The sequence below is a fragment of the Eulemur rufifrons genome, chromosome 21 (assembly GCF_041146395.1).
Source record: "Eulemur rufifrons isolate Redbay chromosome 21, OSU_ERuf_1, whole genome shotgun sequence".
Taxonomy (NCBI): Eukaryota; Metazoa; Chordata; class Mammalia; order Primates; family Lemuridae; genus Eulemur; species Eulemur rufifrons.
The window spans coordinates 15,754,796-15,777,268 of NC_091003.1; the positions used below are offsets into that span (position 1 = coordinate 15,754,796).

The following is a 22,473-nucleotide window of genomic DNA, read 5'->3' on the forward strand; positions in this document are numbered from 1 at the left end:
CCCTCTTAGGTCCTCTCAAAGAACATTTATCATTGATGGGGTTAATTTTAACCATGCGTGTCCATTCTTTCCTGTACCCCATTACCAGACCAAAGAAGGCACCTTACCCACACTGAGAACCATGAGCTGAATTAGAATATATAACCCAAACTCTACACTTAAGAAGAGGAACCTGAGCCTCAAAACTGGCATAACTTGCCAAGGCAGCATGGCTCTGCTGGAGCCCATCGGAGGGCAGTTAAAATTCTGAATTAGAAGTCTCGGGCAGAAGCTGTCCTCTGTAGCTTAGCAGCTGTGTGAATTCTAGGGGTCCACAAACTTGCACCTCAGCTTCCTCATCCGTGAAGACAAAACCTTTCAGAAGACGGCTATGAAAATGCAAGTGCTTTAGCAACTGTGAAGGACATTTCAAATGCAAGAGCACTTTTTATGTCTACATGTTTATCAAAACCAAGTATCTTAGCCAAATAAAGCTTGTAGCTTTAAAATACCTGTCCTACTAATTGAAGTAAAACTCAGTAACCATTTTAGCTTAAAATGAGGTCAACTTGAAACAGGCAGTATATTTATTGGCTTGTGTGTGTGTGTGTGGGGGGGGTCATACCTCTACTTCAGAATGAGAAAATAGGTTAAACTTCCATGCTTAAGAGTTATGTGCTCCACAATATAAACTCAAGGACAGAAAAGGTCATGGCCATGTTCATCAGTCCAGTGCCAAGCTTTAGTCAAAAATGAAGTGTTTGAGACCTCTGGATAACTGAACCAATCCACCTAACATGCTCATTCCTAGGTTCCACACTGGATGTGAAAAAACATTGTGAGGGGCCGGAAACCACATCACTCAAGGACGGTCCATTGGTGGTGCTGGGCCTCCAGGGACACCTTGGGGTCAAACTGGGGAGTGTTTAAGGGGTTAGGCTTTTTTTCTTCCAAAACTGAGAATGGGGTCTGTTTCTCTATTTTAAAGAATACTTACAAGCTTTCTTAATAATAATCACTAAAGATGACTTCAGGGATCCAGGCTCTGCCCCTAATTAACATTTTCTTACATCTAATACAGAAAGAATATTAAGAAAATTTGAGGACATGTACAAACTCAGTGTTTACCTTCAGTGTTAAGTATAAACCAACATTCCAGGCTGGGTTAAGCAACACCCCCCAAGTTAAATACAACCTTTCAGAGGTGCGCTACTGTGGAAGATTGTATTTTGTTTTGTGAGGCATCAGTTCGTTATCAGGAAGATAGATCAGAGAGGCTATGTGAACTGGGTTCATAGAAAACTATTTAAAATCCATGAGTCTTATGTGTGTACTGCAAAATATGTAATGGAATCAGAGGGCAGGAAAACTTGAATACTCAACTACAAATACTTCAATGTTTGAGACTCAAACCAGAATCCAAAAGGGTGACCAGTTAAATGGCTCCTTGAGAGAGGAAAAATCAAGACCATACGCATAGATAATATCCCCAAAGCAGCATTTATTTACCCATTGAATTCCAAAACATTTATTTTAGAAGTCTGGCATTTCATAATCACCCATCTTGATTGACATGGGCTGACACACATGGCGCTGTCAGGATACACAAGGACAATAGCCAAAGAGTTACAAAAAATAAATCCATGATTCTTAAACAATTGCAACCAAAAAAAAAAAAAAAAAGTTACAGGTATCAAAACTTTAGATGCATTGCATTGAAAAGAAGGTTTGTGCACATCATAATTTAAAGAGGCAAAACAAGGCGCTACTGAAACCTCACGTTGAACAGTTTATTATAAAGCTGACGGAAAGGAGCAAGTTGTCTGTCTGTATCAGCTTCCCTTAACAGTTTTCCATTAGCTGAAGAAAGAGGTGGGAGGGGTGAATTCATTTTTGCATGCACAAGATGTACTGCTTAACAAAACACTATCAGCTTGTTTTAAATGGATCGTTTAAATATCAACTGTAGCCTGTGTTGGCTAATTCTCCTTTCTACTCTCCCCCATTACTTTCACCTGGATTTCTCACAGATCACTAGGCATAGTAAAATGCCTCATTCAGAATGCACTTCTCTGCACAATTCAAAAAGGGAGCTCCTGTGGGCTTCAAAGCAACCATCAGTCCAGCAATGCCCATGAAAATTTATCTGAAACTGCTTCCCAAGGGACAGGAGAGCAGATCTGAGTAGCTGTGCTGCCAATACAGATAGGTTTAGCACTAGATATTTAGTGATTGTGGCAAGGAAGAATCGGTGATGATGAGGGTGGTGGGTGAAGGAAGGGTGGGGGACCCGAAGGATCTTCAGTTGCCTTCTCCTGCTTCTTCATCCTGCTGGTCGCTTGTCCAGAGGGTGAGGTTGTCTCGCAGCAATTGCATGATGAGCGTGGAGTCCTTATAGGAATCCTCGTTTAGTGTGTCCAGCTCAGCTATGGCGTCATCGAAGGCTTGTTTGGCTAAGAGGCAGGCTTGCTCGGGTGCATTCTGGATCTCGTAGTAGAACACGGAGAAGTTGAGGGCCAGGCCCAGCCGGATGGGGTGTGTCGGCTGCATGTGCTCTTTGCTGATTTCAAAAGCCTCCTTGTAGGCAGCTTCAGAAGCTTCGACCACACTGTTTTTCTTCTCCCCAGAAGCTACCTCTGCCAAGTAGCGGTAGTAATCGCCTTTCATTTTCAGGTAAAACACCTTGCTCTCATACTGGAAATCATTGCAGTTCTTGATGAGGAACTTGTCAAGCAGAGCCAGGACATCGTTGCAAACCGTCTCCAGCTCCTTCTCGATCTTCTCCCGGTAAGCTTTAACTTTCTCCAATTTCTTTTCATTTCCGTCAGCCATGGTTTTCTGCTCAATGCTGCTAATGACCCTCCAGGAAGATCGCCTGGCACCAACCACATTCTTGTAGGCCACAGAGAGGAGGTTTCGATCTTCATTGGAGAGAGGTTCATTCAACTCCGTCACCTGCAAAACCCCAAAAAGAAAAATATTGAGAGCAAAGTCTGAAAATCTTGGAAAGAAACATTCTCTTCGACACAATCAACAATCCTTCTCAAGAATAAGATTATGGACAAATCACTGGAGAATAAGCAGCACTCGTGGACAAAACCAACACAGGCAAGGATCCTATCTAAAGGAAGACTGCAGTCTAACAGAAGAGATAAATATAACTCAATATAGGAAGTGACAGGGCTTGAGAAAGTCATAATTCAGTTGCTTTCCTACTGGTAGAGGAAAGGGGACAAGGATAGTCATGGAAAGGTTGTGAGGTCGCGGTGCATAATGGTGAGGAAGAAAACCTTGAGGTTCAGCTATTCTGCAAAAGATATTCTGAACAAGATCGTGCAATCCCTTTACCAAATACTCCAAGATGACAGACTGGAATTCTGTTTCAGATTCTACTTCCAGCTTTATAGTCTGGAGAAAACCAGTCACTCCTCAAATACATATTAACAGATGGACAGGAGCCTCCCAGATGAGATCAAACATCATACTGATACAGTGGCCAGAGCTTTGCCCCGTGTGGTCACAAATGGAACCCCACTGATATTCCCCCAAACCAGAATGAAGAACAATGCATTAGTGACACTAAAACGCCCCAGCCGCCGGTGAAAGGAAGCACAGCTACTCAGTACAAGGTCTACTCTGATGACCTGACAGGAAACCCGGACTGGCCAGGAAGGATGGGAGCATCAATTATTTCAGATCAAAGAGTTAAATTTCATAGGCTGTAACTTCTCCTAGTGCTCCATAATGCCAACTACAAGTGAACTAGCTATGTAGTTAGTAGAAAGAGCACGAGACCGTCCCATGGGTTGAAAGATATTTTGAAGTCCTAACGCCAGGTACCTGTGAATATGACCTTATTTGGAAACAGGGTCTTTGTAGACGTAATTAGTTAAGATTCAATCATCCTGGATTAGGGTGTGTCCTAAACCCAATGACATTTACAAGGACAACTGAGATTTGGAGACAGACACAAAGATACAGTTAGAAAACACCATGTGATAATGGAGGCAGAGACTGGAGGATCACTTGAGCCCAGGAGTTTGAGGTTGCTGTGAGCTAGGCTGACGCCACAGCACTCTAGCCCGGGCAACAGAGTGAGACTGTCTCAAAAGAAAAAAAAAAAAAAGAACAGAACCTCCAATAATGGAGGGAAAAAGCCAAGTTCAATGGAGAAAATTATCAATAGCACAAACAGACACGCTTAAAATGGTCTGAGAAGACTGAGCTGCAGAGAACCAGAAATATTATTTTACTTATTTTAAACAAACAATGATGGTTTATTGGGGGAATTAGAGGTTCTAGAACATAAGCAACAAGTACAATCATTACATGTAAAATCCAGAAAACCTGTTTTTTTGGGTTTTTTTCAATCTTGAGATCCAGGGATCCAACAGGTTCTTACAAAGAAAAGCAACTGAGTCTCCCCTGCCCCTAAACCCCAGACAAAATAAAAACAGCAGTTCCCTCTTCTAATTTCCCCATTTCCCTGCTCCCAGGACCCTGATTTTGCTGCAAATCCTTAACCCAGGGCTATGTCTCTCCTCCTTTGCCTACTCTGATCAACCGAACCTCACTTCTTTCTCCAGTGTGGCCTGGCTAACTCCCCAGGAGGGCTGCCTCCCCTCCAGGCAAGCCACGTTTCTCATTCTTCTTCCTCACACGTGCATTAGTCTCCATACCTCTCTCCGTGGTCTGCCCCAGTCTACCACTAATCCAAAATCCACGCTCCCTTCCAATCTGGTTGGAGACTTGTAACCCCACTGGTTTTCTCCTCCAGTAAGTGCCTTTAAACACTCACATTGTCTTGCTGCAAATACAAAGAGATTTTGTAAATATTTAATAACTTAGTCTCTTAAGGAAGCAACCTTTCTAAATCAAAATTCCAGCCCAAATACTCTTGAGAAATTTCAGAACGTGTGAATCCTCTAGAATGACTCGATTTTCTAGGACAATATTCAATAAAACAAAGCATGAGGCAAAGAACAGAATTTGGAGCGCTCCTTCAATCTTGCAGTCACTAAACCCCAATAAGACTTGACACTAGGTGGACTGATATCCATAACAAAGCTGCTTTTATAAGACTATTGCGAAGATACACCAAGGTAACCTCCCAGAGTATATCATTAATACTGAGTATCTGAAATCCATTTATGTGTCATACAGTGTGTTTATACAGCGGCAGTATAATTACTAAAACCTAAGACATTGGAGTTTAGTCTGTGCTAGCTGTGTGACCTTGAACACCACCTTTCTGTTGTACATCAAAACCAAAACAAGGAGGATGAGCCCAAATGATCCCGAAGGCCTCCTTCAGCTCCAGCATGGTATGGTTCCATTTTTCCTGAGCACCAATAAAAGGTGTGCTAAGGCACGAGGCTGGGGTTGACCCTATTAACATAGAAGAAGTTTGGGTGTATCTGTGGGTTTCAGGAACTCACGTAAGCACATCCTTTCTCCATCAGAAGCAAATGGCCAAAAAAGGCTCTGGGCAATATTTATAGTGACACCTTCAAAAGAAAAATCATTTACGAGGAGTATTAGTGTTTATGTAACAATCATCTGGTTGCCTGCCAGTCCGAATGAATCACTATCGGCATCAGCTGAGGGTGACTAACATAACTAAGCAAGTAAACATTATTCTTAGAACCCCAGCCAGAGCCTAACTAGGAAATAACTGGATACATTTAAAGATAGGATTTTTTTTAATACTCCTGGGTTATAACTCAGGTAACAAAAGAAAACTTATGGAATGAAGATAGTTTTATTACTTGATCAGGTAAGTAAAGAAAACTGAGTTTTCCCCAGACTGGAAAATTACAGACCCAAGTGAAATCAGATGGCCCATTAAAACAAAAAACACTTACAACCAGTCTTTATCGGTGATATTTATTGAGAATAACCTCCATTAACGTTAGCAACCGGTTCCAAACACTTCCAATACCAAAAGACAGGAGCCGGGAAACTAAACAGAAGTACTCAGGGAAGCAGACGCTGGGAGGCAGCGCAGAGTAACGGAAAGGCCCGTGACACACTCCTAGTTCCACCCACGCTACATATGAAATCAGCTGGATGATCATCTGCGGAATCCAGGGAGATGAGATTTATTGCATCTCTACGATCACAAGTTTGCAAATAATTTCTTTTCTTTCTTTCTTTTTTTTTTTTTTTAAAGAGATGAGGTCTTGCTATATTGCCCAGGCTGGCCTTGAACTCCTGGGCTCAAGGGGATCAGTTCCCCAAGTAGCCGGGACTAATACCACTGAAGTTGGCTCCAAACAGTTTCCAATTAGGACATGAAGCAAAGACAAGACAGAAAATTTTCGAGATGGACCTAGACAAGTTCTCGACCTTCTTTCCCGTCCAACACCAGAGTTACAACATTCATTCCCGCCACACATGGCTGCCCGCAGCACCGCAACTCTGGGCACTAAGTCTTCATGGCCACAACCCACCTAAGGGATTCTGCCACCTCTACTCACAGCCTATGTCTTCTTGATCCCCTGCCCAGCTCCCACCCCCATTTAATCCTCCTTCACCCTTCCCACATGCAAAGGCCCTCCTCTCCATTTCTTCTCAGGACTGCAGTCCCTGCCAGCCGTGTGCCGATGTCCTTACCACACAGCCTTCGTCTACACCCACCCCCAACCCCAGGGCACTCACTCCACAAGTTTTCTTTGCTCCAGAACTACACAGCATTACTGAATGTCACAAATGACCTGTCCTGCTGCTAATTCATTTATCTTCCTGTGACACCATTTGCTTACTCAAAAATCCCTAAGGGCCTCCTCCCACTACTCACAAGGCAATAAACTATGTGTTTGGGAGTAAAAATAGATCCACTGCCAAAAATAGCACAGGAACTATTTAGGAAAATTTAAAGTCCTTAATCTGGGAAATAACAGCACCAGAAGTCATACTGGGCAAACCCTACACACATGCTACCGGCCCATGCTTTACAGTTAGCCACACTTGTGTGCTCTCAGCTGGCTTCCTTTTAAGAGTTTATTACAGAAGAAAATGATTCTCACAATTAAGTAAACCCACATCATAAAATCTTTAAGCTTCTTTGGCAGAACCTTGTGCTGTTTTAAAAAAAAAAAAAAAAGTGAACTAGAGGGATGAAAGCTTTTTGGCTCTTTCCCAAGTTAACACCCAGGATCTTGCCTGGCCTGACCCCAAGCTGGCAAAGCACCCACCATCAGACCACTCCCTGTACAGGGCACTGTGCAAGGAACATCCCCAGCCAGGACCAGCCCGAGCCCCTCCTCACCAGGGCAAGGTTGCAGTTCTGTAAAGCCACACAAGATAGGCTGAACTTCAAGCTCAGAGCACACAATTTCAGGTGACAGCCACTCTAAACTTAATGTTAGTCAATAAAATAGCTATCCTTGTATAGTTAAGAGACTGCCTTTGCCTTGCTTTGGACATAATCGAACATTTTCAGAGGGACTGGCAGAGATCAAATACAACTCTATGTGAATGGCATTACTGCATGCTACTGTCCCTGGCAGGCACCAGGATTGAAGGCTTCAGAAGCCGTGCCAGGTTCCGATCATGGAAGTGCCAACACCCACCGCTGCAGAAGGGAATGTCGCTGCAGCAAGGAATAGGGGTGGGAGGAGCACCAAAATGCTGGGGCAGAGGGCAAGCTGACTCTGCTTGGACACTTGGGAGGAATTTTACCAGCAACCCAGAGACAAATTTGGGGCCTACAGGCTTGTAAGTTACTAAAGGCAATACAGAGAAACAATTGGTCCCAAGGATATGAGACGATTTCTTAAAATACCCCAAGTAAAATTTAATGTAATAGCAGGAACTCAAGTTCAACTAAAAAAACCTTCTGGCCTTCAGGAAAACAAGCAAAATCCAGATCTGAGTTTCCCTCTTATGCTTCTCTGTAGTAGCTAAGACCCATAAGTGGTGGATTGTTTTTATTCAGAAAAAAATGACTTGCATCCAATACATAAAATTATTTAGTAAGCCCACTTGTGTAAAATGCTTGGAATTTAGTCACCAATGTTAACAGTGGTTAATATACCAAAGTATACACTAGACATATTATCCCTCAGCATCATGGACCTTATTATACAGTGGTTAAAGTAAGAACTCTAAATTCAAGAGTTCAAATCTTGGCTTCACAATTTAACTAGCTATTTGACCATGAGAAAAATCAACCTCTTTTAAAAGTGTCATTTGTAAAATGGAGTTAATAACAGTACCTATCCAGAATTGTTATAAAGATTAAATGAGTCCTGGAGAACATTTAAGAGATTAAAAGAAAAATTTTCTTGATTAAAAAAAAGATTAAATGAGAATAAATTTTTTTAATAAAAAAAAAGGATTAAACAAGAATCTACACATAGAATGACAGCTACCATTTACTTGGTGCCTAATAAGTAAAATGAAAACTTCCATAAACTTTCTGAATATAACAGGAAAAACACATCCAAACCATACTTCTGGGTAAGTGTGACACTATAGTCTACCACTAATATAAAATCCGAGACCAAGATGAGAACACACATTTTTGGTTTCGTTTTAAGGGAGTCAGTCCTTGACTGTGGGAGAAGCTCTTCTGGGGCTAATTCAGGAACTCAAACCCACAAGGGGCCACAATTCCCACTTCAGTGCAACAAATCTATGTGAGCTGTTTGCCACTTGAAGTACGTTTAATTCAGACCATTACAATAATCCAGAAAGAAGGCTATCTTCCTTCCTCAGCCAATAAATGACTGAGATAATCACATTTCAAATGACCAGTTAGTGGGAAACAGGGCTCCCTTGTTTTTGTATATTTCAACCTGTAGTACCAGTGTGGCTCTAGAGATTTCATGCTACCCACGACTTGGGTACACCTCAAATCACCCCTCACTATCGGAGTTTGTCTCACCCTGGGCCACTCAGTCCTGCTCTCCTCTTACATAGCACCTGCTCATGTCCCCACTTCCCTTAATCTCACAGCTGTCGGAAGAGCCTTTTGCCACTGGTTGGGCCAAGTGCCTCTTCCTCTCCAACTCCTGTTGCCTTAAACTGCAGTTTTGTTTCCTGCACTTAAGAGTTCTATAGATAGTCTTCAAGTCCTTCAAACATATTTCTCCCCGTCTTCTGTCAACATTGTCATCGACTGGGCATCAGTGTTAAAACACACCGTGCTACCCCAGATTATTTTTACAATTTGTAACTTCATGATTACCACCTGTGTTTTTTGGGCAATACAAGATATGACTTGACAGTGTCGACTCATGAATATTCACTGGAAATCTATCTGGTTATTTTCCTTCTTTCCTTAAATCACTTAGTCTAATGTGCTAACATTTTAACCCCTTTATGGATTTCATAGTTCTCATGAAACAGTGTTATACTCATTTTACAGAGGTTATATGAAGTGTGGAAGGTCATTCAAAGGACTTGGGTTTTAGAATCTTTCACAATGTTTCCTCCCACTAGTAGACTCCATGCAAGCCACTGGGTATGAGATAAAGAGAGCTTGCAGATTCTCCTGCATAGTTCATTTCAGAAAGATTTCTTGCCTCTTCAAATTATGGGGTGAGGCACGAATCATAGTTCGCAATTGATGAGGCAACACCATTGTTTCCAATATGCATGATTTTTCTCAAAGCTTACCGACACTGTCCTCCAGGTGATGCTGGTGGAATAAGGAACATCAATTATTACAAGCAGGCAACATTATTAGGTGACCATTTAAATTATAAAGGAAACAGAGAACAAGTTAGAAGATTGACGGTGAAAACTGACTTGTTAGTAAAACCAACATTACTAGTTTTATACTTCAGAGGACCTGAAGCCAAGAGATTTAAGTTTCAAGGTCACAGAGTGGTGGCATCAGAACACATCCTAGTGCGGGTTCCCTGCTCCACTCTCCCTACAGTCTACTTACCTGCCCTTCTACCGCCCTGAAGAATACTCATGTAAACCCAGAGAGTTACTGAACTTCGTTAAGGCTTATGTTAATAAAACGGGGACTGAGTTATCCCAATAACATTAAGAATTTAATCTACAAACACTGACTTAACAGATAAAATATAAGGTGTTCACTATTGACCCCTGCTAAGTCCCTTCCAATAAATATATTTCATTTACATGACAAAAAAAATTTTAACATAAGAAACAAGCATATTGGTGAAAAAAAGGTTTGTATTTTTTGATAGGAGTTACCTTGAGGAAATGGTTTATCACAATTCTAAGATGACATAATTAAAGCTTGGATTGAATTTTCAATGTTCACCAATCATTTCGGGTAGAGATATTATAGACTCCCAACACACTGAAAGGTCCATTAGTTTGCAAAACAATACCTTAATGCCTCAGAGAAGATCTGCTGGACACAAGAAGCTAGCCGAGGGAAAGCATTTTCAAGCCTGCTTCCGAAGACCAGAAAGCCAATCTTCTCTGCTCCAACTAGATTTCGTTCTGGAAACATCTCTCCATTCTTTCCTTTATTTCCCATCTCAGTGACCTCAGGTTGCTGATAGCTCCAGAATGTACCTTCTAGCCATTTTTGCTTAACCTCAATTCACCTTCAAACCTCATCCTTTCTTTCTTTTCACCATCTTTACTTCCCAAAGGGCTCCTATGACTGCAGCCTTCAGAAGTCCCACTCATGGGGTTAGCAAAGGCCTTACAAAAATGTCTGGAGGCCTCAGCCTCCATCATCCCAGTTCTTCTCAGTTACTGGGGAGAAGAGGCTCACTTAAGTGTGACTTGCTGTGTGGACAGAGGCAGCTTTATCTTAAAGAGATTAAGCTTTACGGCCCCAAGGAAACACACTCGTACAGCCAGTCCCATTTCTGCAAATTTGTAAAATTACAGACTCATTTTTTTTAAAGAGGGACCCCATAAATTTCAGGCCCCAAACCTAGACCATTCCCTGGTTTGCATGAAAAGCTCCCATTTAACCACAACAGCACGCCAGAAGGTTCTAACCAGGATGACCAATGAATCGACAAATGGGCCTTGCTGTTGCCAGCCTCCAAGCAGACCTAGTTAAATGTGTAACAAGGACACCACAGGAAAGATAACTCAAGTATCTTTCTTCCCCGAATAATCCTAAATATTGGCCTCAACTACATACTTCATCTGATATTAATAGCAAAAACCTTACCATGAGTTTTTCAAATGACTCTCAAAATTTTAGAAAGCCTTGGTATTTGTAGTTTTAAGAAATCCCTTCAAAAGGACGTATTAGCTATAACCCAGGGTGGTAATTCTCAAACTAAAAATTGCCTGTGATAGCTGGTTGAAATGCAGATTTCTGAATCTCACCCCCAAATTTTCCAAATCTTTAGTTGATCTAAGGGGGAGTCCCGGGGGATCCTCCCAGGTCTCAGGAGGTTGTACACTGGATTGACACAGCAGGCAGGTGGCCGCAGCTGTAGCTCTACCACTGTGTGACCTTGACGCAGAGAGAAGTAATGTTCATTCAGAGAAAACGTAAAATAATGTGAAGAGAGGGACAGTGAAATGGTACCCGGAACCCAGAGTGTCAGAAATGCAGGTGGGTGTCTAAGTCACCGTATTTGCTAGGGTGTGGCTGGGCACGACTCTACCGGAAATCAAGTTGCAGAACCGACTTACGAGGGTCTAGGGAATGCAAAGGCACACAGGTTCGTTTGACCGAGAGGTCACGTTCATCTTAACCTTCTGGCAGATTGCGCAGCATCATACCCGGGGCCCCGCGCCCCTGTGCCCCCGCCGTCGTCCGCCCCAGACTGCAGGAAGAGGGTCTTCGCACACAAAGCCAGACCCCAGGCGTGGGAAGGTGGAACCAGAATGATTAGGGCGAGCAAAGCAAAACAGAACAGAATTACAGACTTCAGGTCGTGGCAGAGAAATCCATAGAAACAGGGTGCCACTCACTAGGTGATTCTTTATTACAAGTTGGGGAACGGAGGAAGGCGAGAAGGGGATCAGCCCCCCTAGTCCGGAAGAACGGTCTAGAACGAAAAATGTGGCTCCCTCACGCCGCCTCGGGCACGCCCGCCCCCCACGCAGGGCTCTGAGCTAGGACGCGGCGACCCCTGCCCGCCGGCCTGCCCCGCACGGCTGCGTCTGCGACCCTGAGCGGCTCCCTCCCGAGACCCCACCCCGGCCCAGCCGCAGGAAATGGCGGGGCGCCCGGCGGGCGCGGGAAGCGCGGGCTGCGGCGGGGCGGCCGCGCCCAGCCAGGTCGCGGGGTCGCCCCGGGCCAAGAGGGAAATGTCACCCGGCCGCCCCATCCCTCCCCAACGCCGGCTGCCCCGGCCGCCCTCCCGGACTCTAGGCGCGCTCACCGCCTTCATGGCGGAGGCCATGTCGTCGTAGCGCTCCGCCTGCTCGGCCAGCCGTGCCCGCTGCAGCAGCTGCTCCCGGTCCCCCATGTCACTCGCGGCTCGGCCTCGCCTCGCGCCCCACACCGCTCGCTCGCTAGCCCGCCGGTCCGCTCCCGGGTCGCCGCGGAGGCCGCCGCCGCGCACGCGCACTGGCTCGCCGGCCGGCCGGAGGCTGCAGGCTGCAGGCAGCGCCGCGCTCACGCCCTCTCGCTGGCTCGCCCCGCGCGCTGTGGCTCGCGCCGCCGACGCCGCCGAGGGAGGAGAGGCGGCCGCGCGGGGGGATGGGAGGACGGCACGACGCCTGCGCAGTGGGAGCGGCCGGTCCGGGCGCCGGGGAGCGGCGGGAGTGGGAGGGGGGAAGGGCGGGCCAGCCCTAACGGTCTATTTCAAGGTGACGTCACCTACTATAAATAACTGCCGCCACCGCCCCTCCCGAAAGCCGCGCAGGCGCCCTGCGAGTGCTGCATTTTACAGCCGCAGAAGTGGAGGTGGGAGCTGGGCGAGCCGTGTTGGGGACGCGGAGCCCCAGCAGGGGCGCGGTGATGGCGGCTGCACAGGCAGTGCATTGTCACAGCCACACTCTGAAAAGCGCCACTGAAGCCATGTTAGCGATCTGGCTTTGAGAAGGGCCGAAAAAGCAAATAAACCTTGCGGGTGGAGAAGCCGGGGACCCGCCCCCGCCGTCTCTCCCACCCCGAGCCCAGCCGGCCTGATGGGCTCTGCGGGGCCCCACCCTGCGCTTGGGTCTGCACTGCCCTGGGCAGGACCCTTGGCGACACCGCTGACACACACACACACACACACACACACACACACCGCGCTGCAGAACTGCGCCCCCACCCTGATACGTGGCCTTGGGCAGACTGTGCCTCCCAGAGAGGAGAGTCTGGGTGGCCCGGCCGTTAAGAGTAACATTCAGAACACACCTAGGAGCCGGCCCAGTGCGGGCATTATCCTATTTAACCCTCACAACCTACCCCGTGGGGGGCCACAGCTGGTCTCCCCATTTTCCAAATGTGGAACCGGAGGCAAAATCAGTTTATTGACTTGCTCAAGGTTACACAGCCTGTAAGTGGTGGGGGCCAGAATCTGAGTTCAGCGCAAAGCTAGACTTCCTCCTGGGCAAGGGGGGGACTGGACCTACTGGCTGGTCACAAAGCCCCTCCCAGTACTGGCATCGGATGCTGAGGGTCCCTCAGGCCAGGCCCTGGGCTGGGCTGCCCGACCAGCTAGGAAAATCCCAATGACTAAAACAGGGCCCGTCTGAAGTCTAACATGCCAAAGGCAGTGTAGGACAGTGAGCCTTGGGCTCGCCGAGAATTTTATTGGGTACCTACTGCATGCATGGGGTGGCTGGAGGGAAGGAGGAGATAAGTAAGACACAGCCCCTGCCTCTGAGGTGAGGTCTAAATACAAAAGAGCAGGTAAGTTGGCCCTTGAAGGAGCGAGTCAGGAAAAGATAACAGGGGTGGGGAAAGCATGGGTAAAGGCTTGGTGGTGAGGATAGAAACAAAGTCTGGGAGATGGTGAGAAGAGAGGCCTGGCAGTGGGAAATGAGGTTGGGTAAAACAAGCTTCGGGAATATTTTAAATGCCAGGCTGAAGATCTGAGGCTATATCCTTAGGTAATAGGGGAACCACTAGAGGTGGTGGAAGCCATATTTCAGGCCAGGGCTCTTGCTCTGCAGAGTAAGATACTGTAGAAGGGAGAAGGGAGGGACTGGAGACTGGGAGTTTTCCAGAGAGACCTGTTTTGCCATCTGGATAACTGGACTTAAAGAATTATTTAAAGCTGCGATCCCCAAAACCACCCCCCCTACCCCACCATGGCCCAGTACCAGGCCCTGCGTGGCGTGTTGGGAACCCAGCAGCACATCTGCCTGGGCTCCGCCTCCCCCTCACCCCAGCCACCCCCTGTGCATGGAAAAATTGTCTTCCATTAAACTGGTCCCTGGTGCCAAAAAGGTTGGAGGCTGCTGGTTTAAAGGACTGCAGAATAGAAAGCCGCATCCTAGAAAGTCAGACCTGGCAGGACCCTGAAAGTCACCACTGTCCAACCCCTTATCCTGCATAAGGGGAAACTGAGGTCAGAGGAGAAGAAGGGGGCTGGCCCTAGTTTGTGCAGCGAGTGAGCATGTCTGGGGCCTCCAAACCAGGTCTCCTGCCTCTCAGGCCTTCTTCTTCCTGCTGGGATGCTAAAATGACCACAGTTTCGGTGCCCACGAAACAGGATTTGAGTGTGGGCCTGAGAGGACGTCCCCACCCCAGGCTTTGCCATGCTTTGAGAGTCACCTTTGCTGATGGAATCCAGGTTAACAAACCAGGCTGATCTTCCCCCTAGTGAATATTATCAAAGAGCATGCGCAGGCTGGATAGTAATTAATCACCCACCCACCCTCCATGAGGATAGGGTTCTGGCCAGAGGAGGGCGGAGGCCCAGCACCGAATGGGGACACATCCTCAGCTCCTTCCAGCTCTTAAAGGGCTGAGAGCCCTTCCAGCTTTTCTGATCGTGTTCGACTGAGATTGATTTCAAAACAGTGAAAATTTAGGTAGAGCTGGAACATTCTGAATAATTGAGTTTATTTTGTTTTGGGTTTTTTTTTTTTTTTTTTTGAGACAGAGTCTTGCTCTGTTGCCCAGGCTAGAGTGCCGTGGCATCAGCCCAGCTCACAGCAACCTCAGACTCCTGGGCTCAAGAGATCCTCCTGGCTCAGCCTCCAGAGTAGCTGGGACTACAGGTGCTCACCACCACACTCAGCTAATTTTTTTCTGTTTTTGTTTTTTTGTAGAGACAGGGTCTTGCTATGTTGCTCAGGCTGGTCTAGAGCTCCTGGACTCAAGTGATCCTCCTACTTCATCCTCCCAAAGTGCTGGGATCACAAGTGTGAGCCACTGTGCCCGGCCAGGCTGCTCATTTTTGTCCTCACTGCTTTCCAACCTGTTCCAGGGCTCGAACAAACTCACACAGCTGGTCTTGGGCAGTGCCAGCATTCATGCTCAGGTCCGGCATAATCCCAAGTCTGACCAGCCCCACACTGCCCTGGGGTATCAACTAAGAAGGGCTCAAAGTGTGACTCCCCCATTGTGGTCATTCAAATTGTAAAAAGCATACACAAGCCTCCCACCCTATAGCCTGCACACGCTTACCAGCACTCATCTTCTTTGCTCTCTGGGGAGAGAGGCACAAATTCCCCTGACCCTGCTCCCGGGGCTCCTAAGTCTCATCAGTAAACATAGCCTTTGAACAACTCCAAAGAGAGCCCCTGAGCAAGGTGAAGGAGGCCAATAGTTAATGTCAAACACACTTGTATTGCCCCAGGGCTCAGAGCAGGTCCCCAGGGCAGGGGCCCAGTCTGTGTCTTCACCTGCTACAGAGTCTCACTCAAGGAACACAGCAAAAAGCCCCCTAGCTTCCTGAGGTTGTGTGGTGTGAATGGGAGAAAGAACATGGTTCTGGACTTAAGTTCGAATCCTATTCTGCCAGTGTACCAGCTGAGTACCCGCTACTTGCACAAAGGGACAAACCGGGGCTGATGCAGTGGCAGTGGCTCACACCTGTAGTCCCAGCTGTTTGGGAAGCTGAGGTGGGAGGATCCCTTGAGCCCAGGAGTTCAAGGCTGCAGTGAGCTATGAATCGCAACACTGCACTCCAGCCTGGGCAACAAAGTGAGACCCTGTCTCAAAAAAAGGAGGAAGAAAGGGAAGGAAGGAAAAAGGAAGAAAGGAAAGGAAGGAAGGAAGGAGGAGGAAGGGAGGAAGGAAGTCAGTCAAGTCCCACCCTGGACCTACTGAATCAGAATCTTCATTTTAAAATAAACAGGACTGACCGTGCCTGTGTCTTAGGTTTGTGGTTTGTTGTGGGGGTCAGCAGGCGTGTGTGCTGTGCCTGCACGGTGCCGGCACCGCCCACACAGCTGCAAAGCTGTAATAATTCCTTGCTGCAACCCACTCTGAGCTGGTGGTCACGACTGCTCCTCACGCGGGGCTGGATTTCCAAAGCATTGACAGAACCCTCCACCAGAGCCCACTGAATAGGTGACCCAGAAAAGGCACGACCTGGTTTTTGTGTTTTTTTTCCTCAGATACTCCAGGACACTCTGAGCTGCCTGAGAAGTCTGGACACCAAGGGACATATTACACAGAAAACCTGGTATTGTTCTAGAGAGATGGTGTTCACACTGTTGGCATGGTTACCATCTTGAGCTGGTGGGGCTACCTGCCCACAAATTAGTGTCACCCAGACAGGATTTTAATTTTTTTTCCCCCAGTGCAGGCTGCCTGCTGCCAAGGTGACCCTACTTATCCCTAGCCAATGACAATAAACACCACCAACAATAGCATCAACAGCAGCTCTTGTTTATTAATCACTCTCTGCCTGCCTTGAGGGTAAACAATTTACCCTCATATATTATCTCATCAAATCCTCTGCACTTGAAGCCAGGTGCAGCAGCACACGCCTGTGATTCCAGCTACCTGGGAGGCTGAGATGGGAGAATCCCTTTAGCCCAGGAGTTGGAGACCAGCCTGGGCAACATTGCGAGACCCCTGCCTAAAAAAAAAAAAAAAAAAAAAAAAATCGTCACTTGGAGGGAGGTTGTTATCCCCACTATACAGACCAGGAAACTGAGACCCAGAAAGGTCAGCTGCTTGCAGTCATCCAAAGCCTTCCCCACCCACACCCATTTTCCGTCATTTCCTTTGACCCCAGTGTTCTTCTGCTGATCCCAAATCCCGCCCCCTGTGTCTAAGATCAGAATGAGCACACAGATTTCAGGATCATCCAGAGCCTTCTGTCGCTCTTTCAGAGCCTGCCTTGGAAGCAGACCGGTACCCAAGGCAGCTTTTGGCATTAAGACGTGCAGAAACGTCCTGGTAGCTGCAATCTGTGAGCGGGTGGAGCTCAGAGCCCCATTCACAGCACCCGCCCCCCTCGAGCTTGTTCAGAGGAGCTCAGCCCAGGGGGAGAAGCAGAGCTGTCACCTACGGGATTGCAGTGAAAATGAGGGCCAAAGAGGCTTCTGCAGATGGTCTGGGAGCTTGTGTTTCTGAGAAAGAATTTTCTAGATCCTTTGGCTCGAACCCTCTGGATAGTTGCCTCAAGCTTCTGCATGGCACCCACTGGGTGGGCCCAGGTGGGAGGGCTTTCATGGTCCAGGAAAGCTGGAGAATGCTGTTACTTCACCTCTAGGCCTTGGATTTCTTTTTTTTGAAACAGAGTCTTGTTCTGTTGCCTGGGCTAGAGTGCCGTGGCATCAGCCTAGCTCACAGCAACCTCAAACTCCTGGGCTCGAGCAATCCTCCTGCCCCAGCCTCCTCAGTAGCTGGGACTACAGGCGCTCACCACCACGCCTGGCTAATTTTTTGTATTTTTAGTAGAGACAGGGTCTCACCCTTGCTCAAGCTGGTCTGGAACTCCTGGCCTCCCAGAGGTGCTAGGATTACAGGCGTGAGCCACCGCGTCCGGCCTGAGCTTTGGATTTCTTACCTGTAAAATGGGAGGCTGCACAGGTGGATGGCAAAGTCCTTTTTTTCCCCCCGAGCTCTGAAAGTCTAGGGTATTTCACCATTGGAAGATGAACAGAAAATGACAGGACAACCCAAGAGGATAAAACAGGGATGCTTCGAAAGCCCAGTGTTTGGATCATGTCAAGTCATGGAGTGAAGAAGGCAACGAAACCCTACTCCATAGCAGGCCACGGGGCAGCATTTGCCAATACGCTCCCTCTTGGTTAAGGCAAGGTCAGTATTATTGTTTCCATCTTACAGATGAGGAAACTGAGGCCCAGGGAGGTTAAGCATCTTGCCCAACTGCAGCCGAGAAGCAGGGGGCAGGAACCAGGATCCAGAGCCGCTCCATCTCCACCACTCTTTCCACCGCTGCCCCTGACCTGAGAGCCTGAGAACATTCTTTCAGTCACTGAGCTGTGAGCATAACTGTCATCCACTGCTGCTTCAACCATACCCTGGGAGTAAGAGAGAGAGAGGGGGTCGCTGAGTTTGCACCACGGCTCCCTGCCAGGAAACTCTGCTAAAAAACATCTTTTCCTCCCCAGTATGTTAGTAGGAGGCAAGCAGATTGTTACAGCCTTCTGTCTTCTGAGCCCAGACAAAACGGTGGCAGGCTGGCCCTGACGCAGGAAACAAAGGGATCTGAGAGGAACAAAGCCACACGAGAAGACTGGCTCTAGGAGGCTGACCTCTGCAGACACAGCACTGAGCTGTCCCTGGGGTCATAGGTGGAACCTCTCCCCCTTTAAACATCAAAGCTCCTCCACCTGGCCCTTCATAACCTGGCCCAGGCCCATCATTCCAAGGTCATCACCTACTCTCTGAACACTGCAGGCCCAGCAGGTCCCTGACTCTATCCATGAGTTTCTAGAATGTCCTTTCTCATCCCTCCACCTCATTCCCTGCTTCTTCAATCCTTTAATCCCCAGCTGAAATCTTACCTCCCCTAAAAAGCCTTCCCAATTTCTGCAACAAGAAGTACTCTTGCCTTCCACTTACTCCTACTGTGACTGGTACCACCATCTGCACAGAGCAACATCAGCAGGGTTGACGTTTACTGGCCAGCTACAGGGTGTCGAGCACTGTGTTATGTCATTTAATGTAATGTATAATCTCATTTAATCCTCATGGCAACTATTCCTTTTATATCCATTAAACAGATGGGGAAACAGAAGCTCAGAAAGGCGTCCTCTCACCTGAGGTCACGCAGCTAGTAGAAGTGTTAGGATTTGAACCCCAGGTCTTTCTGACTATAAAGTTAATGCTCTTTGTCACCTATACCACCTAACGTCCCACTCCCCAGGAAGTTGCCATTTCCCTTGCAGAATGTGAGCACCGGAGGATAGAGCCTGTGTTTCATTCATTATCTGAGCCCCTGGGATGCCTGGCTGAGGGTCCTGAATGCAGGCACCGCTCCATGAATGCTGAATTGAATGTGGTTACACCTTCTGCATATTACAGAAATCCCACCATGAAAGCCATGTTTGTGAGTGCCCAAGGTCTTCCTTCTCCTCCACCCCAGGAGGGGGAACACCTTAAATCAACTGACAGCTCACTGATTAAATGACAGCCGAGTGAAAGATAAGAAAAGGGAGGGAGCAGAGGGGAGGAAGGCAGGACTGCAGGAGCCAGGAAGGAGCTGAAAAGATAGGGAGGGCGCCCAGGTTGACTCTGGCGGGTCTGTGATTACTCAGAGCACAAGATTGGGAGTTACCAGACCTGGCTTTAGATCTCAGCTCTTCCACTGCAGCTGGGGGAACCTGGGTAGGTTGCTGCAGCTCTCTGAGCTTAAGTTTCCTCTTTCTTAAAACGGGCATGTTGCTGTCCTTGCTAGACTCTCTGAGCTGTTGCCAGGAGGAGTAATGCTGTGCCTGAGGGAGGGAGTGGGTGCTGCCTACCTGGTACTTGTGACAATGTTGTCACCCCCTTTAAATGGGACAGTTGGAGGATCAGCCTTCCCCATGAAGTCACTGGGCCCTGAAAGCTGTGGCAACCGGGAACTCAGAGAATCTCAGAATCACAGACCCATAATGAGGATCTTGAAGACAATTCGCTTTGGTTTTCTCACTCTAAAAGGCGGCACAGCATGGTGGACTGATGGCCAACTCTGCCAGCAGACAAGCATGGCTCCAAATCTTGGTCCCCACTTGCTAATTGTGTAGTCTTGTGCATGTCACTTTGCCCCCCTCAGACTGATTCCTCATCTTTAATATGGAATTAAAAGTAGTTCCGTTCCCACAGCACTGTTGGGAGGAGGATCAGAGACCCAGACAATGGTAGCTGGTGATTCAGCTGGTCCTAAGGCAAATGAGGCTCAGAGCAGGAAAGTAATTCACCCATGGTCGCACAGCGGGTTAGCAGCGAAACCAAGTCCACGTCCAGGCCTCCCAAAGCCCAGCTCTGGGCTCATCCTCAGACAGTTGGGGCTTTGCCTCAAAGAAGCCAAGACTGACCTTGGAAATGCAGCCAAGGAACTTGTGCTGGGATCACCAGTGGGATTGTGTGTCTCACTGAGCTGAAACAACTGCTCAGGTTCCTGTGGCTGGAGTATGGCAAAATGCCCAAGTCAGAGCCTAGGGTCATGTGTCCAACTTGGGGTCCACCATGTAACCCTGGGCATGTCTGATCACCTCTCTGAACCTCAGTTTCTCTGCTTACCAAATCGGGGGAAGAATTCCTGGCAGTGCAAGGGAATCCTATAAAGGCAGAGAGCTATTTTCATAATACAGCTACCCCTGAGTTCTCCCTGTGTATCTCATGCATCCAGCCCTGTGCTATTGCTAGCAATGGCTTCGTTTGTTCTTCATAGCAACCCTGTGAGGTGGGGCCCTAACTTGCAGAGAAGTGGCTCAGAACAGGTGGAACAAGGATCTGTGCCCCCAACCTATTCCCTCTGCCTGGAACACCCCTCCTCGTTCTCTGCCTAACTTGGGCTCCTTCTTCAGGTTTCAGCATCACCCTGGCTTCCTTTGGAAGGATCCTTTGGCCTTAGACTGGGGTAGGCACCTGCCCTCACCTGCAGTGCTGGGTTTCTCACCCTCCTCCAACAGACAGGGAGCTCCACGATGCAAAGACCTCGTCACGCTCACGGCTGTGTCTTCACAGCCTAGTACTGTGCTTGGTATACAGCAGGTGCTCCATAAATACTTGCCAAGTGACTGAATGCATCATGCCAGCATCAGGATGCCTCTGGAGCCTGAGTGAGCTGGCGAGATCAGAGGAAGAGGAAAACTTCTGGCCTCCTGCCACGCCTTACATTACCAGCATCTTCTCCGAGGCCTGACAGCCAGCCTCCTGGGATGCCATTTGAGCCGGCTTAATTCCGGTCACTGCTTCACCTTGGAAAGGCAGCCGCAGCCCTCACCGAGTGGCCCAGTAATTGACATCACAGCAGTGCTAGGAGCTGTCCTATTAATATTTAATGTGGCCATCACTGCGGCAAAGCCCCAGTCTCCAAGAGCTGGAGGGGCCGTGCAGCCTCTCCATGGGGTCGTGGGGCGGGCACGGACGGGAAAGGGCTTCATAAACCATGAGGCCCCGGCAGATGAGCACTATGCCAACCCATTTTAGTCCCTGGCTTAACTCAGGAAGAGCGGGGCAGCATGTGCTTGCAGTGGGACAAGAAGACTGCTGACGGAGCCCAAGCGCTGAATACATGGGGGATTAGGGGTTCCCGGGGACATTTCCTGGAGACAGGGGGAGGGCAGAGCACTGGCGCCGGCCAGATCTGGACTCCACTCCAGGCTGGCCCTGCCCAGCTGTGTGACCAGGGCAGCAACTGATGGCTGAGCTTCAGCTCCCTCATCTGTGAAATGGGGCCAAGACCTGCCTGTGGTGCTGCTGTGAGGATTGAATGAGACACGTGGTGCGGAGACCCTAGCTTGCCACATAACAGGATGTCCACAAATGGTGAGTCCCTTCTCCCAGACCAGGCCTGGGACCTGAAGCTGGAGAGAGGAGGTGAGGGGACCCTTTGTGCATTCATTGGCCAGAGTGATGGCAGAAGGGAAGAAGGAGCAAGGAGGCACAGAAAGGGTGACCTTGGAGCCAAACATCTCGGGTTTGGACTTTCCACCATGGTGGCCCACCCAAAGAGAGATACCAGAGAGAGGATGGGCAGAGAGCCCCAGCATGGCAGAAGCAGAAGGGCCCTCACAGACAATCTCTCTGACCATCTGACCCCTCTGTTTGGCAGATACGGATACTGAGGGTCCAGGAGGGAGCAGACCGTGCTAGAGGCTTGCGAGGCAGAGCTGGGGTCTGATCTGGTCTGCAGCCCTCCAGGGCCTCATCACCTGGGGCTTATCCAAGGCCACCTCCCGCGTGGGGCAGGCAGATGGGTTGGCAGACACGATGTGATGCCCCCATTCCTGGTGCGGACCCACACTTCTCTGGCCTCCACAACAGGAGGAACCTCATCCTCTGCCCCTTCCTGGTCTCCCTCTAGTCTATTTTCCTACAAATCCTGGGAGCTTCCTAAAATATAAATATGAACTCGTAGTTTCCCTGCTTAAAACCCTGCCATGATCCCACACTTAAGGTCACCAGGAGGCCCAGTTAAAACTGAATTTCAAGCTGGGTGCAGTGGTGTGCACCTGTAGACCCAGCTACACGGGAAGGCTCACTTGAGCCCAGGAGCTCAAGGGCAGCCTGGA

The 22,473-nt window shown here is 48.4% G+C and overlaps 1 protein-coding gene and 1 pseudogene across 1 annotated transcript; one reads left to right on the forward strand and one right to left on the reverse strand.

Annotated features, from left to right (window-relative positions):
- Positions 1–1,460: 1,460 nt before the first annotated feature.
- Positions 1,461–12,542, reverse strand: YWHAH (tyrosine 3-monooxygenase/tryptophan 5-monooxygenase activation protein eta). Its single transcript, XM_069496810.1, has 2 exons — positions 12,270–12,542; positions 1,461–2,934 (listed from the first exon to the last, which is right to left on the reverse strand). Exons 1-2 carry the CDS (start codon positions 12,354–12,356, stop codon positions 2,281–2,283), a joined length of 741 nt encoding a protein of 246 aa, XP_069352911.1. The 5' UTR covers positions 12,357–12,542; the 3' UTR covers positions 1,461–2,280.
- Positions 12,543–17,418: 4,876 nt separating this feature from the next.
- Positions 17,419–21,101, forward strand: LOC138401463 (putative uncharacterized protein YWHAH-AS1; annotated as a pseudogene).
- The last annotated feature ends 1,372 nt before the right edge of the window (positions 21,102–22,473 follow it).